The sequence below is a fragment of the Neofelis nebulosa genome, chromosome 14, assembly GCF_028018385.1.
Source record: "Neofelis nebulosa isolate mNeoNeb1 chromosome 14, mNeoNeb1.pri, whole genome shotgun sequence".
NCBI lineage: Eukaryota > Metazoa > Chordata > Mammalia > Carnivora > Felidae > Neofelis > Neofelis nebulosa.
The window spans coordinates 17,532,698-17,558,407 of NC_080795.1; the positions used below are offsets into that span (position 1 = coordinate 17,532,698).

General features: G+C 35.9%; 1 protein-coding gene and 1 non-coding gene across 16 annotated transcripts in view; both read left to right on the forward strand.

Annotated features, from left to right (window-relative positions):
- Positions 1-25,710, forward strand: part of CSPP1 (centrosome and spindle pole associated protein 1) — a 155,645-nt gene that overhangs the window by 26,350 nt on the left and 103,585 nt on the right. For 7 of the 15 annotated variants that reach the window (XR_009253708.1, XR_009253709.1, XM_058699749.1 and 4 more), the window contains exons 4-6: positions 19,442-19,545; positions 20,262-20,285; positions 24,629-24,709. Coding sequence is in view for 13 of the 15 variants with exons in the window: in XM_058699749.1 (XP_058555732.1) it covers positions 19,442-19,545; positions 20,262-20,285; positions 24,629-24,709 (209 nt within the window). In the remaining 2 variants the exon portion in view is untranslated. The remainder of the gene's footprint in view (positions 1-19,441; positions 19,546-20,261; positions 20,286-24,628; positions 24,710-25,710) is intronic. The other 8 variants (XM_058699751.1, XM_058699756.1, XM_058699760.1 and 5 more) reach the window with 2 other exon arrangements.
- On the forward strand, positions 1,217-1,345 carry LOC131495169 (small nucleolar RNA SNORA31). The gene has a single exon (XR_009253807.1). It is a non-coding gene; the product is annotated as a small nucleolar RNA SNORA31 (small nucleolar RNA).

The following is a 25,710-nucleotide window of genomic DNA, read 5'->3' on the forward strand; positions in this document are numbered from 1 at the left end:
TGGTGTGACCAGCTTCCATCTATGTCATCTCTTCAGCTAAACTATAGAGGAGCTCACCGTGAGTTAGCATATTAGTATAAACTATTGGATATGGGTCGCAGAACCTACCATGAATAACAAAAACACTCCCATCACTTGGAATATTCCAAGGATTTAGAAGTTACCTCCCAGGAACCAGAAATAAAGGCTAGCAAAATTCTTTATTCTATGTAGCATGTACATGGCTTACTCTATATAAGCTGATAAAATTATGTCCTTTGTAAGGACTTTGTTAGAATAACTCAGGTTTAGTGAAATATGAGAGCTAGCTGAAAACGATCTATAAAAGCAAATTGTATTTTCTATCTTCCTACACCATTTCTAGGCATATTAATCATTTTATAATTAAAAGAAATTCAACTTTTACTAACTCATTATTTAATAACTATTACTGTTAAGAAATGCTTTCACTAACTTTTTAAAAAAATTTTTAAAATTTATTTTTGAGAGAGAGATAGAGTGTGAGCAGGGGTGGGGCACAGAGAGAGACAGAGGGAGACAGAATCTGAAGCAGGCTCAAGGCTCTCAGCTGCCAGCACACAGCCCAATGCAGGTCTCGAACTCACAAATTGTGAGATCGTGACCTGAGCTGAAGTCAGTTAACTTTTAAGTCATTAACTTTTTAAGTGTAGATCTATGTACTTCAGTTAAATTTCATCTTTCTCTTTTCTCTTTCTTAGAGAAGTTGAGTGTTTTACCTTAGGTTGAGCATTATTGCTTTGATTTTAACGCTTTATATCCTGGAAGACATTTTTAATAGTTGACATAATACAGCCAGTATTTTCAACATTGTTTTTTATATACATATTTTTGACCCAACATCCGTAGATAGATACTACATTGCTTTTGAAATGTATTATCTGGTTCAAATGGTGAATATAAAAAGCATTGCTTTATTTTGAGTTTTATAAAAAGAATTTTATATTAAGTAAAATTTGCATATGGCAAAATGATTTTAAAGAGTGGAAATTGTGACCCTCCCAACCCTGTTGTCCAGTCTCTCTTGATAAGCAGTATCTTGTATATAATTTCATGATTAGACTGTATACGTGTGTATATAGCCCTTTCTTCTTTTCCATGTGGTAGCTTAGATCCTGTTCTCTTTTTGAAAATACTACCTTTGTGATTTATAGTATGGGGACATAGCCATAACCTTTCGAGATTAAAAAGCAATGGAATGCATCTATTTGACAGACCTGGAGCAGTTACTGTCTGCTGCTAAGGTTTTTATTGCAGATGCAAGAAAAAGTTGTCCTTACCCTTCTGTCTAATTGTGGCAGCTGTGATTGAATGGGGGAATATAGGGGGAAACATGATAATACAGGGGGAAACATGGGGAGAGAATTTTTGCAGCTCAGAAATAACTTGTAAATAGTGAAGACCCTGTTATACTCTAAAAAGGAAACTGAAATTTGAGTTAAAAGGGGCAGCCTAGACTTGGGCATAAAACTGAATTAAACAGGCTTTATCTCTGGGTGAAAAGAAAGTTCATTGTATACCAAACTGGTACGTGTGGTGCATATAGAAGGTGTTATATAGCACTTATTATGTTATATTAAAACTGTATGCCTGCTTGTTTACTGTCTAGATGCTGTACCTTTGGGCAAAAACTTATGTATCTGTTTATCTCCCCAAGACCAGCAAACTATCTGGCACATGGGTGATGCTTAGTATGTTACATGAAGCTTTACTGAGTATGTGTCTTGGAAGAGAGGTTGGCTTTTAAATGTAGCAATGTTGAAACTTTATTAAAAAAAACAAAATTCATAGAGGGAAGAAATCAATTGCGAAATTTAATATTTTCTGGCACGTGGGTGGTTTAGTTTGTTAAGCATCCACCTTTGGCTTAGATCATGATCTCATGGTTCATGAGTTCGAGCCCTGTGTTGGGCTCTGTGCAGATGGCTCAGAGCCTGGAACCTGCTTCGGATTCTGTCTCTGCTTCTCTGTCTGCCCTCCCCTGCTCATATGCTGTTTCTTTCTGTCTCTCTAAGTAAGTAAACAACAACAAAAAAAAGAAATTTAATATTTTCAATAAGTTATTTGATAAAATTTCACTAATTAAAAGAAACATGAAAAACAAATTCCTATCAAATCTCATTAATTTGATAAGAATAAGATGTTAGATTAAGTTTAGATAAATTTTACTTCAAATCCAGCAATTAAAAAAAAAGTCACTGTATTTGTCAGGGTTCTTCAGAGAACCAATAGGGTGTGTGTGTGTGTGTGTGTGTGTATGTGTGTAAGTAAGTAAGTAAGTAAATGTATATTTAAGGAATTGGCTTGTGATTATATGGAGGCTGGAAAGTCTAATCTGCAAGGTAAGCCGCAAAACTCGTGACCCAGGGAAGAGGTGATGTTGCAGTTCTAAGTCTGAAGTTGTCTGTTGGCAGAATTCCTTCTCACTTGAGGAAGGTCAGTCTTTGTTAAGGCCTTCCACTGATTGGATGAGGCCCAGTCACATTATGGAGGGCAGATTGCTTTAGTCAAAGTCTACTAATTTAAATGTTTATCTCACCTGAAAAACACTCTCACAGAAATATCCATAGTAATGTCTTTTTAAAAATGTTTATTTTGGGAGAGAGGAGTGGCAGAAAGAGAGGGAGAGAGAGAATCCCAAGCAGGCTCTGTTCTGTCAGCACACACAAAGCCTGTCTCAGGTCTGCATCTCACGAACCACGAGATCATCACCTGAATGGAAACCAAGAGTCACACACTTAACTGACTGAGACGCCTAGGCACCCCTCCATAATGTTTGGTCAACTATCTGGGCAACATGGCCTAGCCAAGTGGACATATAAAATTAACCATCATAGTCACTACTGAAATCTTTTCTTTTCCTGACTTTGTTTACAAGTGGCATAGAAATAATGTTAAAAATTAAATGCAAGTAGAATTTCACGTAACTGTTAGCACTAATAAATCTTTAGTGTTTGTTGGCTTAACTAATACTGCAAGTGTATTGTTATGCCAACAAGTTGGACACCTTAGACAAAATTGATAAATTCCTAGAAAGTCCCAAATTACTGAAACTGATTCAAGAAGAAATGCAAAATCTAAATAGATCTCTAACATGTAAAGAAATTGAATTCTTCATTAAAAATCTTTCACAAAGGAAAGCCCAGGCATGGATGACTTCATTGATGAATTCTACCAAACATTTAAAGAGGAAATAATACCAGTACTTGATAAACTTAAAAGAGAAATGCACACTTCCCAACACATTTTGTGAGGCTAGTATTATCCTGATATCAAGGCCAGATAAAGTTTCCACAAGAAAATTACAAAGCAGTATGTGTTAGGAATATAGATGTAGAAATCCTAAACAAAATGTTAACAGATTGAAACTAGCAACATATAAAAATGATTATACACTCTGGCCAGGTGAGCTTTATCATAGTAGTGCAAGTTTTTAGTTTTAACATGTCTAAATTAATACACCAGATTAATAGAGTTAAGGGCAAAAAGCACATGATTATCTCAATAATCGCAGAAAAAGTATTTGACAAATCCAACACTGATTTATTATAAAAACTGTCAACAAACTAGGAATAAAAGATTTTGATTTCTGAAGAAGGACATCTATGAAAAACCTACCGCCAACATCCTACATAATGTTTATGACTGTCAGCTTTCCTTACAAGGAACAAGACAGGAATGTGTATTCTTATCACCTCATTCAACTTTGTATTGAAAGTTCTAGCCAGCGTGATGAAAAAATACAATAAATAAAAGGCATCAAGGTTAAGAAGAAAAACTGCCCTTGTTTGCAGATGACATAATTCTGTTTGGAGAAAATTCTAAGAATCTACAAAAAAGCTATTAGAATTAATAAATAAGCTTAGGAAGTTAACAGAATATGAGATCAATAAAAAAATATGTAAGCTGTTTTGGTTATATATTAGAACAATCTGGAAATCTTTATTGAACAGTTTCATTTGCAGTAGCAACAAATAGAATAAAATATAGTTGACCCTTGAACAGCAGGAGTTTGAACTGGGCGCGGTGGGGGCAGGGGTTCTATTTATACGTGGATTTTTTTCAGTAAATATGAGAAATGTTTTTGGAGATTTGTGACAATTTGAAAAATTTCACAGATGAAACTTTTAGCCTAGAAATATCGAAAAAAATTAAGAAAGGTGTATTGTGAATGTTAAAAATATGTGGATACTAGTCTATTTTATCATTCATTGTCTTAAAATGTATACAGATCTATTAAAAGTTAAAAGTTATCAAAATTATGCCCTGAACACAGACTGTATATGGTGTCATTTGTAGTCAAGAGAAATGTAGGGGCACCTGGGTGGCTCAGTTGGTTAAGTATCTGACTCTTGATTTTGGCTCAGGTCATGATCTCATAGTTCGTGATTTTGGAACCCTTTGTTGGGCTCTGTGTTGACAGCATAGTCTACTTTGGCTTTTTCTCTCTCCTGTGCAGAGTATGTGCACTCTTTCAAATATAAGAGAAAGAAATGTAAATAAATATCAAGATGCACTATTAAATCATAACTGTGTACAATTAACTGTAGTACATACTGTTGTACTGTAATAATTTTGTATCTACCTTCTATTGCTGTTGTGATGAGCTCAAGTGTTGGGAGTATCCACTTAAAAAACCATGTGATGCTGGGGTGCCTGGCTGGCTCATTTGGAAGAGCATGCAATTCTTTTTTCTTTTTTTTTTTTTTAAATTTTTTTTTTTTTTAACGTTTATTTATTTTTGAGACAGGGAGAGACAGAGCATGAACAGGGGAGGGTCAGAGAGAGGGAGACACAGAATCTGAAACAGGCTTCAGGCTCTGAGATGTCAGCACAGAGCCCGACGCGGGGCTCGAACTCACGGACCGTGAGATCATGACCTGAGCCGAAGTCGGCCGCCCAACCGACTGAGCCACCCAGGCGCCCCAGAGCATGCAATTCTTGATACTGGGTTATGAGTTCTAGCCCCACACTGAGTGTAGAGATTACTTAAATAAATTAAAAAAAAAAAAAAGCCATGTGATGCTGATCATCTCTTGAGAAGGCAGTTCATCTTCAATAAATGATGTATTGCGGTACAAAGCGATCTCTTTTGTGATTTTCTTATGTTTTTGCATTTAGTGCAATGTTGTAAACTGAGTTACACCATGGGACCCAAACAAAATGCCTCTTGTGATGCTGGGAGTGCTCCCAAGAAGCAGAGAAAAGTCATACTACAAGAAAAAATTGAATTGCTTGATATGTAGATTAGGGTCTGCAGCTATGGTTGCCTGCCATTTCAAGATAAAAGAATCTAATGTAAGAACCATTGTTAAAAGGAAAGAAAGAAAAGGAAAGGAAATTCATGAAGCCGTGCTAGGTCAGTGGGTATGAAAACCCTGCACTTTCTGTGAAATGCCTTTTCATCTTATATTGAAAATGGGCTTTTATGTGGATGCAGGATTGCTATAAGAAAGTCATACCTATAAACACTACTATGATTTGAGAAAAAGAAAAATACTACCATGATTTGTGACAACTTAAAAGTAAAAGGAAGGTGAAGAATCTAAAGGTGGAGAATTTAATGGCAAAAAGAGGTGGTTTGATAATTTTGGAAAGAGGTTTAACTTAAATAAGATAACAGGAGAAGCAGCTTCTGCTGATGAAGAGGCAGCAGACAGGTTTCTAGGTAGCACTAAGAAAATCACTGAGGAGAAAGGATATTTGTCTGAACAGGTTTTAAGGCAGATGAAGATGTCCTATTCTAAAAAAAAAAAGAAAAAGAAATAGTGCCATAAAGGACATTTGTTAGTAAGAAAAAAAAAGCGAGCACCAGGATTTAAGGCAGGAGAGGCTAGGCTAACCATACTGTTTTGTGCAAATGCATTTGGGTTTATGATCAGGACTGCCTTTACATTTAAAGCTGCTAATCTTTGAGTCTTGAAGGGAAAAGATAAACACCAGCTACCAGTCTTTTGGTTGTATGGCAAGAAGGGCTAGACAATAAGAACTTTTTTTCTAGATTGATTCCATTGATGTTTGCTTTGTTCCTGGTATCACTATCTGTTGATGTTGGACAAGGCCCCTGGCTACCCAGAACCCCATGAGTTCAACACTGAAGGTGTAGAAGTGGCCTACTTGCTCCCAAACACAACATCTTTAATTCAGCTTCTAAATCAGGGAGTTGTATGAACCTTTATAGCTCATTACATATGGTACTGCATGGAAAGGATTGTCAACACTGTGGAAGAGAACCCTGATAGGATTGAAGATGTCATTGTTGTTCTAGTAAAAGCCATCAAGCCCCCAACAATAAACTCCTGGTGGAGAAAACTATTCATCACAATACATAAGAATGGGAAAAGGCAGCCATATGTATAAGATTCACGTATGTTTATATGTATGTGTACATAAAATTTACATATCCGTGAGAAAAAGACTGAAAATCTAAAAAGACTGAAATCTGAAAATGGACAAAACACTTGATTGGCTATTCTTAAAAGAGGGAAATCCAAATGCATTGAGAAGGTGCTCGGCATCATTAGTCATTAGGAAAATACAAATTGGAACTACAATAAGACATCATTACACACAGGTATGATGTCTTATATTTAAAGAACTTACAGAACCAAGAGTGGGCAAGTGGCTGGTAGGAATGGATAATAATGCAACTTGGAAAAACTGGCAATCTCAACTAAACCCTGTGACCTTATCCAGTGACCCAACAATTCTACTCCTAGGAATATAGCCAAGAGAAATACATGTGTCCACTGAAAGACGTGTACAAGAACGTCAATGGAATTTTGTTTATAACAGTGCTCTCCCCACCCTCCCAAACAGCATGAATAAGCTCAAATGCCTGATAACAGTAGGATGGATTAAAAAAAGTTGTACTGTATTCATACAATGAGAGAAGACACAAAGTGAAAAGAATGAACCACTGCTGCATATAGCTGCGTGGCTAACTCTGATGGACATAACATTGAGTGAAAGAAGTAAAATGCAAAAGATGACAAGCTTTTTATTTGAGGTTCAAGAAACAGATCCAGTACATCCACACTGATAGAAGTCTGAATACTTGTGAACTCTGGGAGGCAGTGTTAATGGGGAAGGAGCATAAGTGTGCCTTCTGAGGTGTAAAGAAATAGTTTTAATGAGTGCATATGTTTGAACAAACTCCTTGAGCATTATACTTAAGGTTGTACTTTTTGCTGTACATACAGTATTCCTCAACTTTAAAAAATTGGGCTTCTGGGAGAAAGTTTTCTTTGCTTTCCATAGTAGGATGTGCTTAAAATTAGTAGGTATTTTGGGATTTGACAGAAAATTTAGATTTCCTGATACTTTATACATTTGCAAGAGAAACCAAAAACAGTAATTTAAATTAAGAAAGATCCTAATATTTGAAAGGTCAGTAAAAATATTAAAGTTCAGGGGCGTCTGGGTCACTCAGTTGGTTGAGCGTTTGACTCTTGATTTCAGCTCAGGTCATGGTCTCATGGCTCCTGGGATTGAGCCCTGTGGAACTTGACTGGGATTCTCTCTCTCCTTTTCTCTCTGCCCCTCCCTTGTCCAATCCCCCTCACCCTCCCAAAATAAATAAACAAAAAATTAAATGTATTAAAAACATTAAAGTCCACTATTCTTTCTGCTGTTGTTGCAGTTGTTGCTACTACTACCAAATAACCTATACTGAGTGCTTACTTTGTGTCAGATGCTGTACTGCATTCTTACCTAATTTAATTTGGAGTTGGAGTAAATGACATGTTCTTCTTTTGGGACTTCCATACTATCATGCCTCCTGTCCTCCCTATAACTTGACATCTTTGAAATTTACAACATTATAGTCTCTTGTACTCACTTGCTTTTTTTTTTTTTTTGAGATGGATAAAAAGACTATTATTCTTCAGTGTTAGCCCATTGCAATCGTGAATTTAATTACTTTTATTAAAAAAATTTTTTTTAATGTTTATTTTTGAGAGAGAGAAAGAGAGAGACAGAGCACAAGTAGGGGAGGAACAGAGAGAGAGGGAGACACAGAATCTGAAACAGGCCCCAGGCTCTGAGCTGTCAGCACAGAGCCCGATGCGGGGTTCAAACCCACAAACCGCGAGATCGTGACCTGAGCCGAAGCCGGATGCTCAACCGACTGAGCCACCCAGGCTCCCCTATTTTTATTTTTTAAAATTTACATCCAAGTTAGTTAGCATATAGTGCAACAATGATTTCAGGAGTAGATTCCTTAATGCCCCTTACTCATTTAGCCCATCCCACAGCCCCTCCAGTAACCCTCTGTTTGTTCTCCATATTTAAGAGTCTCTTATGTTTTATCCCCCTCCCTGTTTTTATATTATTTTTGTTTCCCTTCCTTTATGTTCATCTGTTTTGTCTCTTAAAGTCCTCATGTGAGTGAAGTCATATGATATTTGTCTTTCTCCAACTGACTAATTTCACTTAGCATAATACCCTCCAGTTCCATCCATGTAGTTGCAAATGGCAAGATTTCATTCTTTTTGATTGCCGCATAATACTCCATTGTATATATATATATACCACATCTTCTTTATCCATTCATCCATCGATGGACATTTGGGCTCTTTCCATCCTTTGGCTATTGTTGATAGTGCTGCTATAAACATGGGAGTGCATGTGCCCCTTCGAAACAGCATATCTGTATCCCTTGGATAAATACCTAGTAGTGCAATTGCTGGGTCATTGGGTAGTTCTGTTTTTAATTTTTTGAGGAACCTCCATACTGTTTTCCAGAGTGGCCACACCAGTTTGTCTTCCCACCAGCAGTGCAAAAGAGATCCTCTTTCTCCACATCCTCACCAATATCTGTTGCCTGAGTTGTTAGCCATTCTGACAGGTGTGAGGTGGTATCTCATTGTGGTTTTGATTTGTATTTCCCTGATGATGAATGATGTTGAGCATTTTTTCATGTGTTGGTTGGCCATCTGGATGTCTTCTTTGGAGAAGTGTCTATTCATGTCTTTTGCTCATGTCTTCACTGGATTATTTATTTTTTGGGTGTTGAGTTTGAGAAGTTCTCTATAGAGTTTGGATACTAATCCTTTGTCTGATATGTCATTTGCAAATACCTTCTCCCATTCTGTTGGTTATCTTTTGGTTTTGCTGATTGTTTCTTTCACTGTGCAGAAGCTTTTTATTTTGATGAGGTCTCAATAGTTCATTTTTGTGTTTGTTTCTCTTGCCTTGGGAGATATGTTGAGTAAGCAGTTGCTGTGGCCAAGGTCAAAGAGGTTGGTGCCTGCTTTCTCCTTGAGGAATTTGATGGCCTCCTGTCTTACATTTAGGTCTTTCATCCATTTGAGTTTATTATTTATTTATTTATTTATTTATTTAATTTTTTTAATTTTTTATTTTTTAATATATGAAATTTACTGTCAAATTGGTTTCCATACAACACCCAGTGCTCATCCCAAAAGGTGCCCTCCTCAATACCCATCACCCACCCTGCCCTCCCTCCCACCCCCCATCAGCCCTCAGTTTGTTCTCAGTTTTTAACAGTCTCTTATGCTTTGGCTCTCTCCCACTCTAACCTCTTTTTTTTTTTTTTTTTTTCTTTCCTTCCCCTCCCCCATGGGTTTCTGTTACGTTTCTCAGGATCCACATAAGAGTGAAACCATATGGTATCTGTCTTTCTCTGTATGGCTTATTTCACTTAGCATCACACTCTCCAGTTCCATCCACGTTGCTACAAAAGGCCATATTTCATTTTTTCTCATTGCCACGTAGTATTCCATTGTGTATATGAACCACAATTTCTTTATCCATTCATCAGTTGATGGACATTTAGGCTCTTTCCATAATTTGGCTATTGTTGAGAGTGCTGCTATAAACATTGGGGTACAAGTGCCCCTGTGCATCAGTACATTTGAGTTTATTTTTGTGTGTGGTGTAAGAAAGTGGTCCAGGTTTGGGGCGCCTGGGTGGCGCAGTCGGTTAAGCGTCCGACTTCAGCCAGGTCACGATCTCGCGGTCCGTGAGTTCGAGCCCCGCGTCGGGCTCTGGGCTGATGGCTCGGAGCCTGGAGCCTGTTTCCGATTCTGTGTCTCCCTCTCTCTCTGCCCCTCCCCCGTTCATGCTCTGTCTCTCTCTGTCCCAAAAATAAATAAAAAATGTTGGAAAAAAAAAAAATTAAAAAAAAAAAAAGAAAGTGGTCCAGGTTCATTTTGCTGCATGTCGCTGTCCAGTTTTCCCAGCACCACTTGCCGAAGAGACTGTCTTTATTCCATTGGATATTCTTTGCTGCTTTGTCAAAGATTAGTTGGCCATATGTTTGTGGGTCCATTTCTGTGTTCTCTATTCTGTTCCATTGATCTGAGTGTCTGTTTTTATGCCAGTACGTACTGTCTTCATGATTACAGCTTTGTAATACAGCTTGACTTTTAGTACCTCTTAAGTTTCTTGACTTCTTCATCTCATGATACTGTTTTCAGTTCCTCAGCTACCTACTCTAATTGTCATATCCTAGACTTATGTTGCCAGTAACTGAATTATAGTTGCAAATATTTTCTTTGATGACCACTTCCATTTTTTTTCCAGCTAATTTTATCTTGTACCCTGCCTCCAACAAATAGTCCAAGTAATTGACATTCCAAATAATGGACATTACTACGACCTACCATTGATTGATTCTACTCCCTTACGGACCTACTCTTTCATTATTTCCTTCCTTATGCAGTCTAAATTCTGTGGTCCAGTATATTGACTCCCTTGCACCCCCTCATCTTTCTTGCCTTTCTTTCCCTTTGTCTTATAAAGTACTGACTACTGATACAAGGTGGGTCCTCAATCCTGTTGGTGGTTCTACTAAATTTCCCTAATATTTGCTGTCTGACTCTACAAGGCAGCTGTTTTATCTTTTTCCTCTCTGTATAAATTCTATTCTCCAGCCCCCAGACCATGGTTTTACTTTGTATTTCACTGCAAAAATCGAAGCAATTAGAATTTACCCTTATCTCCTTCCATCTGTCAGCCAACCCACACCTGTACCATATATTCTGCCTTGTCTTCTATTACCAGAGATTGTCATTGTGCCTTAGACCAACCGCTTTACTTATATAGCATCTTGTCTTCCCTTTTGACTGAAAATACTATCAATTTTCTTCCTCATCTGAATCACAGATATTTTTCCTGTTAGATCATTTATTTCAGAATCTATGCATTGCTATAGTATCTCCTATTTTATAAAATCCTTTATGTTTCTCCAGCTACTGTCAATTTCTAGGTTCTTTTTAGCAAAAGTTAGAGTTGTCTATATTTATTATCTCCAAGTCCTTTCACCTTGGTCTCTGTCAAACTTGTCCAATCAGGCTTGCTTTTGTGCTGCTCACCCACAAAGATCAAGGTAATAGCCCATTACATAGCAACATTTAATCAGTGGTTCTCACATCTCATATTTTTCTTTCTGTCCTTTTTTTTTTCCCCAAAGATTTTATTTTGTTTTTAAGTAATCTCCACACCCAACATGGGGCTTAAACTCACAACCCCGAGATCAAGAGTTGCCCGCTTCACCGACTGAACCAGCCAGGTGCCCCTCAAATCTTATATTTTTCAACTTAACTGCTTCACCTAACATCTTACCACTTCTAGAAGTATTTTCTTTACTTGGCTTCTAGAGTCTTCTGGTTTTCCTCTGCTCTTACTAGTTCCTCCTTGCATAGGAAAAAAGCAGGTCTGGGACTGACTATCCTTAGAAGGGCCTGGTTGCAAGGCTGATCTTTGGCTAGTATCTGGAACTTAGCTAGCAGACAATTCCCTATACTGACATAAAACTTACCTTAAATGATAGGGCTCATTGTGCCTAAATTTTATAAACCATGTGACTTATGCAGAGCACCTGCTTTCCTTTTGGGGAGTCTGGAATCTTGATATGTGCTAGACAAAGGGTGCCTGTCTGAACAGCTCCAAACAAACTATGGGCACTGAGTCTCTAATGAGCTTCACATATGTTGTCAGAATTTGTTGCTGGAAGAATTAAGCATGTTCTATATGATTCCATTGGGGAAGAACCATAATTATGAGTATAATGCATCCTGTGAATCTTTCTAGTGAATCACCCAGAAGGTACCTCTGAGGACTCCCAACACACACCTTTTCATTTTTTCTGGTTCCTTTTCAATTCCCACACTAAACTTTGGGTACTTGAAAGATCCATCTTCCATGACCATAGTCCCTATGTGTTTTTTATCCAGGTAATAACTCTCAACCTTATGTCAAAATACTGTTGATCTGTATTTTAGGCTCTAAAATTTTCTTGATTTATTTTATTTTTCATGCTTAGAAGTAATTATTTTGGAAATCAAGTAAAGTGATTACAGATGAACAAAGTAAGATAAAGAGATTTTACTCTTGTTACTAGAATTTTTGTGTGATTTTTAAAAAATCATCTTATTTTATCTTACTTTTTTTTTTAAGTAGGCTTCACTGCCAACGTGGAGCTGGGTATGGGGTTTGAACTCAAGGCCATGAGATCAATACCTGAGCTGAGAGCAAGAGTTGGATGCTCAACCTACTGAGCCACCTAGGCATCCCTAAAAATTCTTTTTAAATACAATTATACTCATGGAAATTTGGAAAAGAATAAGGAAGAAATAAATTACATTGTTTAATTTAAAAAGTATCAGAAAAGAAGCAACTGCAGAATTATCAATTGCATAGAAGCTCTGAGGTTTAGACTAAGGTAAAAATACTACAGTTACTGTAAAGATTTTGGAACTCAGGCAACAGGAAATTGTTGATGGTTTTCTAGTTTTTTAAGTTACATTTTCAATTAACATTCTTTTCAGCATTTGTAGTCTTAGGTTTCTCTTATTACAGATTAAATGCCAGACATTCTACTGCCTTTTTGCAGTTTGTATAAGTCAAGTGAGTCCTTTGTAGTCATACCTTTATAGCTAAAGTTTGAGTACAGTGTCCTCCTCTATTAAAGCAGTTATGTCACTTGATAACTCACCTGTTCATGAAAAGTCCTTTTATTATTTCCTATAACTAGTCTTTTGATTATGTTTACATAATAACTTCTGATGGTGATATAATGAAAGAAAAAACTAAGTGTTCGTAGGTAATTTGTTTTATAAAGCATTTATTATGAGTGCTATGTTAGAAGTAAATTAACTTTAAAAAGATTGTGTACTTTATTTTGAATAGTTTATTTAGCCCATAACCACTATAGAAACTAATACTTCTAATTGATGTGGTTCTGAAGCATAATGTTAACTGGCTTAGAGTCACTGATGTTGTACTTGGTGAAGTGACATCACTTCAAATGACCCTAAGGTGACTACTGCTTTACTTGCCACTAGAACCATCATAAGACAACTACTCTGAATAAGTAAGTCTGACCATGTTTCTTAGCTCATTAAGTCCATCGAGATGCCATAGTTAATGCATAGTTTAAAATGAACAGAATATTAAAATTGTTCCATACAGTTCTTAATTTTATTTGTCTTACCTACCTCTAATGCCATGAAATGTTGGTACTGGATGACAAAAGAAGAATTAAAAAGTTAGTATTTTCTGTTGACTAAACCTTAAACTAATAACATTTAAACTAATTCAGAAGGCATTATGTATTATTCTTCCTTGTCTTTGTCTTTTAAGACAGTATTGAGTTAATAGTAAAAAGCAAATATTCTTGATAAATAAAATTGAAATCAGTATAAATAGTTATTTGTAAATGAAAATCATATTTTAGTTTCTATTCTTCCACATATCCAGCAAGCAGAATTGGAAAACAGTGGTAAAATCTAAATATATGACTTCAGAAACTGTAAATTACTGTTCCCCGAGTAGGAAAGCCTCACATGGTGGGAGACATCATCCTTGTTTTCTTTTTCTCCTTGACACAACAGAGTAACCATTGTGACTAAGGATATGTAACTTTAGTTACAACTTATTATGCTTTCCATGCAGTCAGACTGCCTAAAAGCAGAAATGAAATATTAAGAATTGTGTTTTTTCCCATTCTCTCATTCATTCCTCTTATTCAGGCATTCATTCTTATGTACTCATTCATACATTCATTGAGTGAACGTTTCTTGGGTATAGCTTGTATGCCAGGCATTATAAAATTGAAGAAAGCATGGCCTTACATTCATTGACTTCATAGTTTTGTTCCATGTGTGATACTCTATTCTGAATGTGAGAATCAAAAATTTCTCTCTTTAGGCTTCAATTCTGTTATCTTTAAAAATAAAGTTAGATTCTTTTTGAAGAAAGAATGCTTTTCTAGGATGATTTAAAATTTTAAGCATATGGGATATTTTTGGGAGAGTGTTGAGAGCATCAGTGAGAGGATTCTAAGGAATCCTCTGCTTTACCCACTATTACCAGGATTATGGAAGCCAGAGGTATGTATCAAGAGAATTCCATGGTGTTCATGGTGGAAAGTGGAATTTAATTATTCCATAAAAATCAACAGACATTCATTTATATTTATACTGCATGGGTCTTTCCCCGCTGAAATATTTGTGATGTAATAAAGCAGAGATATGATACTTTTATGGCAAGTCCCATCATTTAGGTGCATTGTGTGCAAATAAAGTACAAATATGGTGAAATTCATAGCAGTTTATAAACTGCAGTTTGTTATTTCATCTGTATTTTCATTAAGGAAAATAATTTTATTCTGTTTAGAAATGATAATTTTTATACTATAGTATTACATATTTGATTTTTTTTATTTTAAATTAAATTTTTGTATTTTATCAGTTTTTTTATTCCTCCAAAATGGCAAAATGAAGGAATTTACCCCAAAAGAATACGGGAAGAAATGACAGCCAAGGGCTAAATTATTATTATTATTTTTTTTCAATGTTTTTTATTTATTTTTGGGACAGAGAGAGAGCATGAACGGGGGAGGGGCAGTGAGAGAGGGAGACACAGAATCGGAAACAGGCTCCAGGCTCCGAGCCATCAGCCCAGAGCCTGACGTGGGGCTCAAACTCACGGACCGCGAGATCGTGACCTGGCTGAAGTCGGACGCTTAACCGACTGCGCCACCCAGGCGCCCCTGCCAAGGGCTAAATTATTACAGATATAAGCAAGATCCCTGAACTAGAATGTAGAAACACTATAATAAGAATATTAGCTGGTATTGAAAAATGCATAGAATCCCTTTCTGCAGAGATAAAAGATATAAAATTTAGTCAGGACAAAATTAAAAATTCTGTAACTGGGATGCAATCTTGAATGGATGCCTTAGCAGCAAGGATGGATGAAACAGAGAAGCGAATTAGTGATTTAGAAGATAAAATTATGGAGAATAATGAAACAGAAAAAAAGAGGGAAACAAAGGTAAAAGATCACATTACAAGACATAGAGAACTCCGTGACTTATTAAAAAGGAATACCATTCTAATCATAGGAGTCCCAGAAGATGAGAAGAGTGAGAAAGGAGCAGAAGGTTTCTGTGAACAAATTATAACAGAAAACTTGACTAATCTGGGGAGGACACAGACATCAAAATCCAAGCAGCACAGAGAACTCCCATTAGATTCAACAAAAACCAACTATCACCAAGGCATATCATGGTCAAATTCACAAAATACACAGTCAAGGAAAGAATTATGAAAGGAGCAAGGGAAAAAAGTCCTTACCCTATAAGGGAAGACAGATCAGGTTTGCAGCAGACCTATCCACAGAAACTTGGCAGGCCAGAAAGGATTAGCAGGATATATCCAACATGCTGAATCTGAAAAAATACGCAACCGAGAATTTTTAATCCAGCAAGTCTTTCATTCAAAATAGGAGAGATAAAGAGTTTCTCAGACAAACAAAAACTAAAGGAGTTCGTGACGACTATACCAGCCCTGCAAGAAATTTTAAGGGGGACTCTTTGGAGAAAAAACGAAACAAAACATAAAAGACCAAAAGCAACAAAGACTAGAAAGGACCAGAGAACATCACCAGAAAGTCCATCTTTACAAGCACAACAATGGCACTAAATTCATGTCTTTCAGTACTCACTCTAAAGTTCAATGGACTAAATGCTCCAATCAAAAGACATAGGGTAACAGAATGGATAAGAAAACAAGACCCATGTATATGTTGTTTACAAGAGACCCATTTTAGACTTAAAGACACCTGCAGAGTGAAAGTATGGGAATGGAGAACCATCTATCATGATAATGGCTGCCAAAAGAAAGCTGGAGTAGCCACACTTATATCAAACAATCTAGATTTTAAAATAAAGACTGTAGCAAGAGATGAAGAAGGGCATTATATGATAATTAAGGGGTCTATCCACCAAGAAGATCTAACAGTTGTATTTATGCCTCCAACATGGAAGCACCTGGAATATATAAATCAATTAATCACAAATATAAACTTATTGATAATAATACCATAATAGTAGGAGACTTCAACACCCCACTTACAGCAACAGACAGATCATATAAGCAGAAAATCAACAAGGAAACAATGGCTTTGAATGACACACTGGACCAGATGGACTTAACAGATACATTGGGAATGTTTCATCCTAAAACAGCAGAATACACATTGTTCTCAAGTGCACATGGAACATTTCCAGAATAGATCACATAATAGATTACAGTTCCAGACTTCAAACTGTATTACAAAGTTGTAATCATGAAGACAGTATGGTACTTGCACGAAAACAAACACTCAGATCAATGGAACAGAATAGAGAACCCAGAAATGGACCTAAAAACATATGGCCAACTAATCTTTGACAAAGCAGGAAAGAATATCCAGTGGAATAAAGACAGTCTCTTCGGCAAGTGGTGCTGGGAAAACTGGACAGCGACATGCAGCAAAATGAACCTGGACCACTTTCTTACACCACACACAAAATTAAACTAAAAAATGGGTGAAAGTCATAAGTGTAAGACAGGAAGCCATCAAATTCCTCAAGGAGAAAGCAGGCACCAACCTCTTTGACCTTGGCTGCAGCAACTTCTTACATGTTTCCGGACGCAAGGGAAACAAGCAAAAATGAATTATTGAGACCTCATCAACATAAAATTCTGCAAAGCAAAGGAAACTATCAGCAAAGCTAAAAAGCAGCCAGTGGAATGGGAGAAGATATTTGCAAATGGCCTATCAGATAAAGTGATAGTATCCAAAATCTGTAAAAAACTTATCAAAAGTCAACACCCCAAAAACAAATAATCCAGTGAAGAAATGGACAAAAGACACGAATAGACACTTTCCAAACAAATCCAGATGGCTAACAAACACATGAAGAATTGCTCAACATCACTTATCATCAGGGAAATAAATACAAATTAAAATCACAATGAGATAGCATCTCACATCAGTCAGAATGACTAAAATTAACAACTCAGGCAACAACAGATGTTGGCAAGGATTGGAGAAAAAGGATCTCTTTTGCATTGTTGGTGGGAATGCAAGCTGGTGCAGCCACTGTGGAAAATAGTATGGAGGTTCTTAAAAAATTAAAAATAGAACTACCCTACGACCCTGTAATTGCATTACTAGGTGTTTATCCAGAGGATACAGGAGTGTTGATTCGATGGGACACATGCCCTCCAGTATTTGTAGCAGCGCTGTTGACAATAGCCAAAGTATGGAAAGAGCCCAAATGTCCATTGATGGACGAATGGACAAAGAAGGTGTGATATATGTATTTATAATGGAATAATACTCGGCAATTGAAAAGAATAACATCTTGGCATTTGCAAAAAACGTGTATGGAACTAGAGTGTTTTATGTTAAGCGCAATAAGTCAGAGAAAGACAAATACTATACAATTTCATGAATATGTGGAATTTAAGATACAAAACAAATGAACATAAAGGAAGGGAAGCAAAAATAATATAAAAACAGAGTGAGACAAGCTATAAGAAACTCTTAAATACAGTGAACAAACAGGGTTGCTGGAGGCATATTTGTTGGGGGATGGGCTAAGTGGGTCATGGCCATTAAAGGAGGGCATTTGTTGGGATGGGCACTGGGTGTTATATGTAAGTGATGAATTACTAGGTTCTCTTCCTGGAATCATTATTTTTTTTAAATTTTTTAAAAATGTTTTTTATTTATTTTTAAGACAGAGACAGAACATGAGTGGGGTTGGGGCAGAGAGAGAGGGAGACATAGAATCTGAAGTAGGATCCAGGCTCTGAGCTGTCAGCACAGAGCCGGACGTGGGGCTCGAACTCACGAACTGTGAGATCATGACCTGAGCTGAAGTTGGACGTTCAACCAGCTGAGCCACCCAGGCACCCCTTCCTGGAATCATTATTACACCATATGTTAACTACCTTGGATTTAAATTTTAAAAATGATAATTTTTTTAAACTGTAGTATTACATGGTAGGAGTAGAAGAAGGGAGAGGAGCTTCAAAAATCTAAACACTCAATATCTGTGCTTCTTGACATAGTATTTTACTGTTAAAATGTTTCCAAAGTAGTGTTATTTGATTTTAACTGCTTTATTGAGATATAATTTACATAGTATAAAATTTACCCATTTAAATTATGCAACACTGATTTTTAGTGTATTTACAAGTTGTGCAGCCATCACTGTTGTTACCATCCCAAGATGTCATTTGGTTTTTGAACTCTATGTAATGAAACATAATTCAAAATTAAAGTTTTCCTTAAAATATTAACATCCTTTTACAGAATTTCTGTTGGAATGATGAAAAATTCTAGAAGTGGGCTCACCTTTTGTGTGTGTGGTGATTGTTGCACAACACTGTGAAAATACTTAATGCCACTGAATCATATGCTTAAAAATGGTTATAATGAAAATTTTGTAATATGTATATTTTGCCACAACAAAAATTAATATCCATTTATGTGAAGTCAGAATTGGTGGCTTAACATTAAAAGTTTTTGGACATTTCAGCCTGAGCCACACAGTTTTAATAATTTTTTCTCAAACATTTTATAATAAAGATATTCTTAGGTTAAAATCACATTATTAATTAATTAAAACAGAACTTAAAATTGTTGTATTTGTTTTTATAGAGATTTCAGTAGGGTTAAGTGAGGAAGTAAAGGTAATCAGCTTTTCTTTGCTTTAATTTTGTACTCTGTGAAAAGCCACATGCCAAACAATGCAGAACCATTTATCTAAAGGGGGTAAAGTAAACGTGCGCATGCACACACACACAGACAGACACAGTAATTTAAAAATATCTGTTTATAAATGCACAAAGTCTCTGGAAGGAGATGCGAGAAACAGTGATGTTGGTTATTTTGGGCAGGAGAACGAGGTGACAGGTTCATGGGTGGGAGGCATATTTTCCCTATGTGAATGTATGACCTACTGAAATATTTTAAATAAACAATTCATTATCCTGATCCTGGTCTCAGAATCAGCATGACTGTGTTCTTACCTACTGTGCTCTGGTGACAGCATATTGTATTGAAATTGACATTGGTTTGAAAATGAGCTATATTACTTAAGTTGTTCTCTTTCTAGGAATTGATTATGGATTAAGTTTACCACTTGGGGAAGATTATGAACGGAAGAAACATAAACTAAAAGAAGAATTGAGGCAAGATTACAGACGCTATCTTACTCAGGTAATAAATTCTATTAATTTATGCTTCAGATCTTATGCTTCAGAATTCTAAATTATTTTCCTAAGGTTTTAGTCATATGTATTAATTTTTAGGTTTTCAGTGGTATCTAGCAGTAGGATATTATAGTGAAAGTTAAGTGACATGTATGACATTGGTAGAAAAAAAATGGTGCTGAGAACTAGTACCATTGACTCTTGACCTTTGGAACAGGGTAGTGGGTTTTAATTTTAAATCTGATGGTAAGTTCTGGTTGTTCATGTTTTCTGTAGAGTTATCATGGTTTAAAATAGCCCAATTATGATTCCGAACTCCTCTACTCCCTCCAAACATGTATTAAAATGACACATGGGGTTCTAGTTGCTAATTATTTTCCTGTCAGCTAAACTTATAAAAACTTCATTTAATATATTTATTTAACCTCCCAAGTCTTTGCTTTATGATTTAATATATTTACTTAGCAGAACCCTTGTTTTAAGTATATTTGGTTAAATTATGTAATTTCTAAGCTAAAGATTTCTTGTAGTTTTCAAATGCAATTTATTTTTGAAGTTACCAAATTATTTTAAACAATCATGATGTTTCTAGTCATCTCAAGATATTCTATAGTTTTTTCATACTTTGTAATGTTTGTTCCAAATGTTTAAGTGGTTTCTTATTTATTCTGATGTGCACATGGAGAGAAAGAACTTTGAATACTTTGTTTCCCTTGACTTTAGGGTATTACACAAGCGAAAAGAAAGGTAGGGTTGCCTGCAAAACGTTTTCCTTTCATTTTTCTTTTCTTCTCTTTTCTTTTATTTTTTTAGATCTAGTAGCTTGCAGTTATTTTCATTTTATGATGTTGCTCTCAAACTATTAAGAAAAATAACTTCATTTGTGATTTTGACTCTTTGAATGGTAACATTTTGTATCCTTTTACCAATGTCAGTCTATACATTATAATTTTCCATTAATACAATTAGGCACTATTCCTTTTGATTCCTGCTTTGCATTTATTTTTATTGCTTTCTTATACATCTTTTAGAAATATTCTATGGCCCATTTGTTTTCAGCATGCCAATTTTTTTCTTCTAATTTTGCTAATCACATTAAAATTAATAATACTCAGGATATTCTAAGATGTTTTTAAAGTGTGTTGTCAGGATTTGGATTACTCAATATTTTTGCACCCAAACGCATGGACTGCATTTGTAAATTTATACTGGAAAACAAAAACACTATAGTTTTACAGAACTTTAAAAAAAGTATCTCACGCATCCATCATCATTCACCCAACAGTTTTTAAGCACTTATGAAGACGAATTTGTCTTCAAGGGGTCTTAAGAGTCTGGTTGTAGAGATGACATCATACAGGTCAGAAACTGATACCTAATAAGGATATAATGATTAGGAGAGACTCCAAGGTGTTATTTTGTAAGACACGATAGGTAGAATTTGGATACACTAGAGGATAAATCAAGGAGAGGACATTTTCCAGATGGAGAATATAGAATAAAGAAGGACTTGGAAGGGAGGCTTTAGCTTTGTATGAATGAGGCATATTGGGTTTACCAGCCTGGGTTGGTTAGACTAGATTATTTTTGAGAGTAGTAAAAAATAATGATGTAGACAGATAGGAAAGCATCAGATTAGGTTTTTTTAAAGGAATTTTATTTGTGTAGGTATGTATGTATGTATGTATGTATGTATGTATGTATGTATGTATGTATTTTTTAAGTAGGCTCTATGCCCAACATGCAGCTTGAACTCACAATCCTGAGATCAAGAGTTGCATGCTCTACTGACTAAGCCAGCCAGGTACCTCAGATTAGGTTATTAATTTCATATGTGTGAAACACTATACCTCCTTAAGCAGCCTGTGAAGAGCTCAATAACTGTTTTAGGACTGTTAGTTCTGCATATTAGAGATTCTTAGTGTTTATTTTAAATTATTGCTACAGATTTTTAACACTTTTTTTCCCGCTAATTTTCAGTCTGTTCATGCTACTTTCCACAATGATCCTGTTTCTTACCAATTTAAATACTTCATTGTCTCCTCACTGAGCTTCTGGATAAAAATGCATATTCCTTAGCATGGCATTTGAAGTCTTTTGTATTCCAGCCTGCCTCCCTCGCCTCGTACTCAGTTTTGTCCCCTCTCCCAGCACTCCTTTGTTAGGTGAGGTTTTCCTCTGGTATCTACCATTTTCACTTATCTACTTCATAGATAGAAGGTTTTAAAAAAGAATGATGGTAGGAGGCATAGGAAGAAATTACCTTTATGAAGGAGAGAAAGAATCAAGAAAGAAAAAGAATCAAGGAGTACAAATCTTTAAATTCAAATGGATATGAAGGAGTTTTGGTGTTGGAGTATCAAGAATGTGGTTATGATAGAGGAGCAGTAGTTTCTTAATATGCAAGAGACACATTTTGGTTGACATATGAGAAGGTGGACATGGAAAGGAAGGCAAGGGAAAAAGAAAATAACAGGATTTGGGTAGGTGGCTGCAGTGGCTTCCTTGACCGCTAGAATATGTATTTTCCAAGTCTACTCTTTTTAGATATTTTTTTGTGGCTTCCAGACTTGGATTGTGTGGATAGTTAAATTACAAAAAATCAGATCTTTAAATTTTGCCAAGAAGAGCCATTAAAACAATTAATTACCATCTCTTTCCCAATTTTTAGAACAAAAGACACTTGGTCATCTAACATTGCAGGGAGAATATATTCTCAGGAGAATAATTTTTTTTTTTTTTTTTTAAATTTTAACGTTTATTTATTTTTGAGACAGAGAGAGACAGAGCATGAACGGGGGAGGGGCAGAGAGAGGGAGACACAGAATCTGAAACAGGCTTCAGGCTCTGAGCTGTCAGCACAGAGTGGACGCGGGGCTCGAACTCACGGACCGCGAGATCATGACCTAAGCTGAAGTCGGCCGCTTAACCGACTGAGCCACCCAGGCGCCCCAGGAGAATAAATTTTAAATTGAATTAATAAATGTGTATTTCCAGCCCAGACTTCTCTCCTGAACCTCACACTTACTCTATTTGGCTACCTATCTTAGAAATCTAATGGGTATCTTATGTTGAACATGTCCAAAAGAGAACTCTAGATTTCTATTCTTCCCTCTCCCATCCTTTAGAAGCCTGGAATGTTTGTAGCCTGTTCTTTTAATTTTTTTGTCACAGTACTTATCATCTACTAACATACCATACTCTTCCTTATGTTTATTATTTCAATTTCCTTTGCTTGAGTGTAAGCTTTAGGAAGGCAGGGATCTTTGTTTTCCTCACTGATGCAACTCAGATGTTTCAAACAATTTGGGACATAGGCTCTCAATATTGAATGAATGAGCGAATGACTAAAATTTAGACTTTTGAATAACTCACTATATTGTCCTTATTATGTTTTTCGTTTTATTGAAAATTTCAAACATTATCCTGGGCCTTTATAGGGAGTTGCCCAGTGAAGGAGTGAGGGTGCTGTATCTCTGTCTTCCAAGGGTTGGAACTCTGAATGTGTTTTTGCACATGTATAACTACAAAATGGCTAGGTTTATAGTGTACTTTTTATATAAGGGTTAAACTGATTTAGGGATTTAGTCAGGTATGCTATTGTTTTCCTTGACAAGTAAGTTTAGAGTTCTATACAGCCAACTTTCATATTAGCTTTTGTAGCACAACTTATTTGTAAATTATTATTTGTAAATTCAGATTCAGTGAAACCTTTTTAATCGCTTAGTTTTATTAATCACTGTTCCCAAATGTTTTAGATATAACTATATTATAGCAGTTGGTACATTAAATTGTAGTTAATTGTTTACATATTTGTTTCCCCAGCAACACTGTAAATTTCTTACATATAGGGAATATATTCTCATCTTTGTCTCCCTACCACCAAAAAAAATAACTTTTGTTTTAGGTAGTCAATAATTAATGAATAAGTAAAAGGCATGGAGCTACATAGGTTAACAAATATTGATTGATTTAATCCTCATAAGCTAGTGATTTAGATCCCTGTTTTACACACAAAAGAACTGAGGCAGAGAAGTTAAATAACTTCTAGATTGTGACTACAAAGTAGCAGTACCAGAAAGTTGGAGATCATATATATATTTTTCTAATCCTTGTGATTGCTTTATAGCCTTCAAAGAGATTTTACATTCTTTTTTAATGTTTATTTTTGAGAGAGACAGTGCGAGAGTGAGAGAGGAGCAGAAAGAGAGAGAGAGGGAGACACAGAATCCAAAGGAGGCTCCAGGCTCTGAGCTGTCAGCACAGAGCCCAACATGGGGCTTGAATGCAGGGACCTCAAGATCATGACCTGAGCCACAGTTGGACGCTTAACTGACTGAGCCACCCAGGCACCCCGAGATTTTACATTTTTAATCCTCTTTGATCATTATGCCAGCTTTGGTAGATAGGCAGAGCGGTTACTATTCTCATTTTATGGTAGAAGCCTAGATTAGGAAGATTAGGTAACTTGCTCAGTGTGACAGAACTAAGTGTTGGGGCTAGTCCTGGAGCCTATGTCTTTTGACTCCTAACCTGATGGTCTTTTTACTACACTGCATTGTCTAAATGTTTAATGATCAAGGATGGAGGTACACATAAGGAAACAGTGTTCGTAGTTTATATCTTCTGGCATTTGAGTGGATATCCACTCATAAATTATTACAGGAAAATTAGTAAACAAACATGATTGCAGTGTGCACACGGATCTTGGTGAGCAAGTTTAAATTGGCCTTAAGAACAAAACAGTAGGGCACTGAGGATGAAGAATATGTGTTTAGATGAGGAATATAAATTGAAAAAGAGTTTCCTTTTTTCCCATGCTTTTGAATCATCTGGAATATACATATATGTATGTAGCAAGTGAAAATTAAGACCTGATTCTCTTCTTCAGGGAGTTGTTGATTGGAAGAAAATTCTGTTTCCTAATTACTTGTTATGAACTCTGTAGAATTGTACTTTGTGTCTTCATCTCCATTTCATTCTTTTGCTCTGCATAAGTAATCACTTAGAAAATAGAACGTAAGACACATTTATGGAACATTTTATAAAGGCAATTAGGTAATATATTTTTTTAATATGTATGTATACAGAAAAATTTTCTGTCCACGAGTGAAACAGATCCATCTACTCTGGGAGTTTCTCTTCCTATTGGTGAGAGGTTATCTGCTAAGGTAGGTGAATAGGAGTAGTTATTGTGAGTAATAGTTTTATGAGGCATCAAGATAATTAAAGAACATACTTCTGACTTAAATGCAAGCAGAAGATTATATCATTTCCCATACTTGAATATATGCCTTTTAAAAAAGTCTGCGGAGTCTCTGTGCTATTTTTTAAAAAACTTTTGAACGTAACATTTATAACAATGTAAGAAGATACCTTTAATCTGTGAATTAATTGAGTATATAGAATATATATTTTTCAGCATTGGTTTTGAGCTTTAAATTCATTTCATGTGTCACAGTTATCAGTGAGATTAGTAGATGAGAGTATACTGAGCTTTTATGTAGGGTGAGGTCTGGGGCTATTTGAATGTATTACTATCACTGTACAAATAATATGTCCATACTCTTTAGAGATGGACTAATAAAACACTGCAAAGCTAGGTGAGCGATCACAACATAGTACATAAGACAAATGGGCAGTAGTAAGCTTCAAAAGATGACCTAGTTAAATCTTTATCTCTTTTTTAGATTGTGCTGTTTCAATGACAGTGGAAGTATTAAGGCTTAAGAACATTTCCTGTGCTTCAACAAAACATTTACCTTATAATATATTAGTGTCTGTGATAATTTTACCTTCTTATGTTTAAAATACAACAAGCAACTTCTTTATACTTGGGAAAGAAATGGTTAGCAGCAGGTGTTTTGGCTGTAGGGTGGAGGAATAGAGGCAGGAGATACCCCTGAGAAGGAAAGAAGGAAGGTAACCTGGTCAAATCTCCTTGGAAACATGCTGACAACTCTCCTGGCAAACACACTCATGTATTTACTAGTGGGACGGTTTTATTTATGAATGCCTTTCGCAGAGTGCACCCTGGATTTTCTAAGATTGCTGTTGGTAAACAAACCTAGACTCCCATGGATTTATGGGGCATGGCTTTTTGGAAAATGTTAACTAAGTGATGTAACTTATAAAATGTATAAAATGGAGATGTTTCACAACCCAAACACCT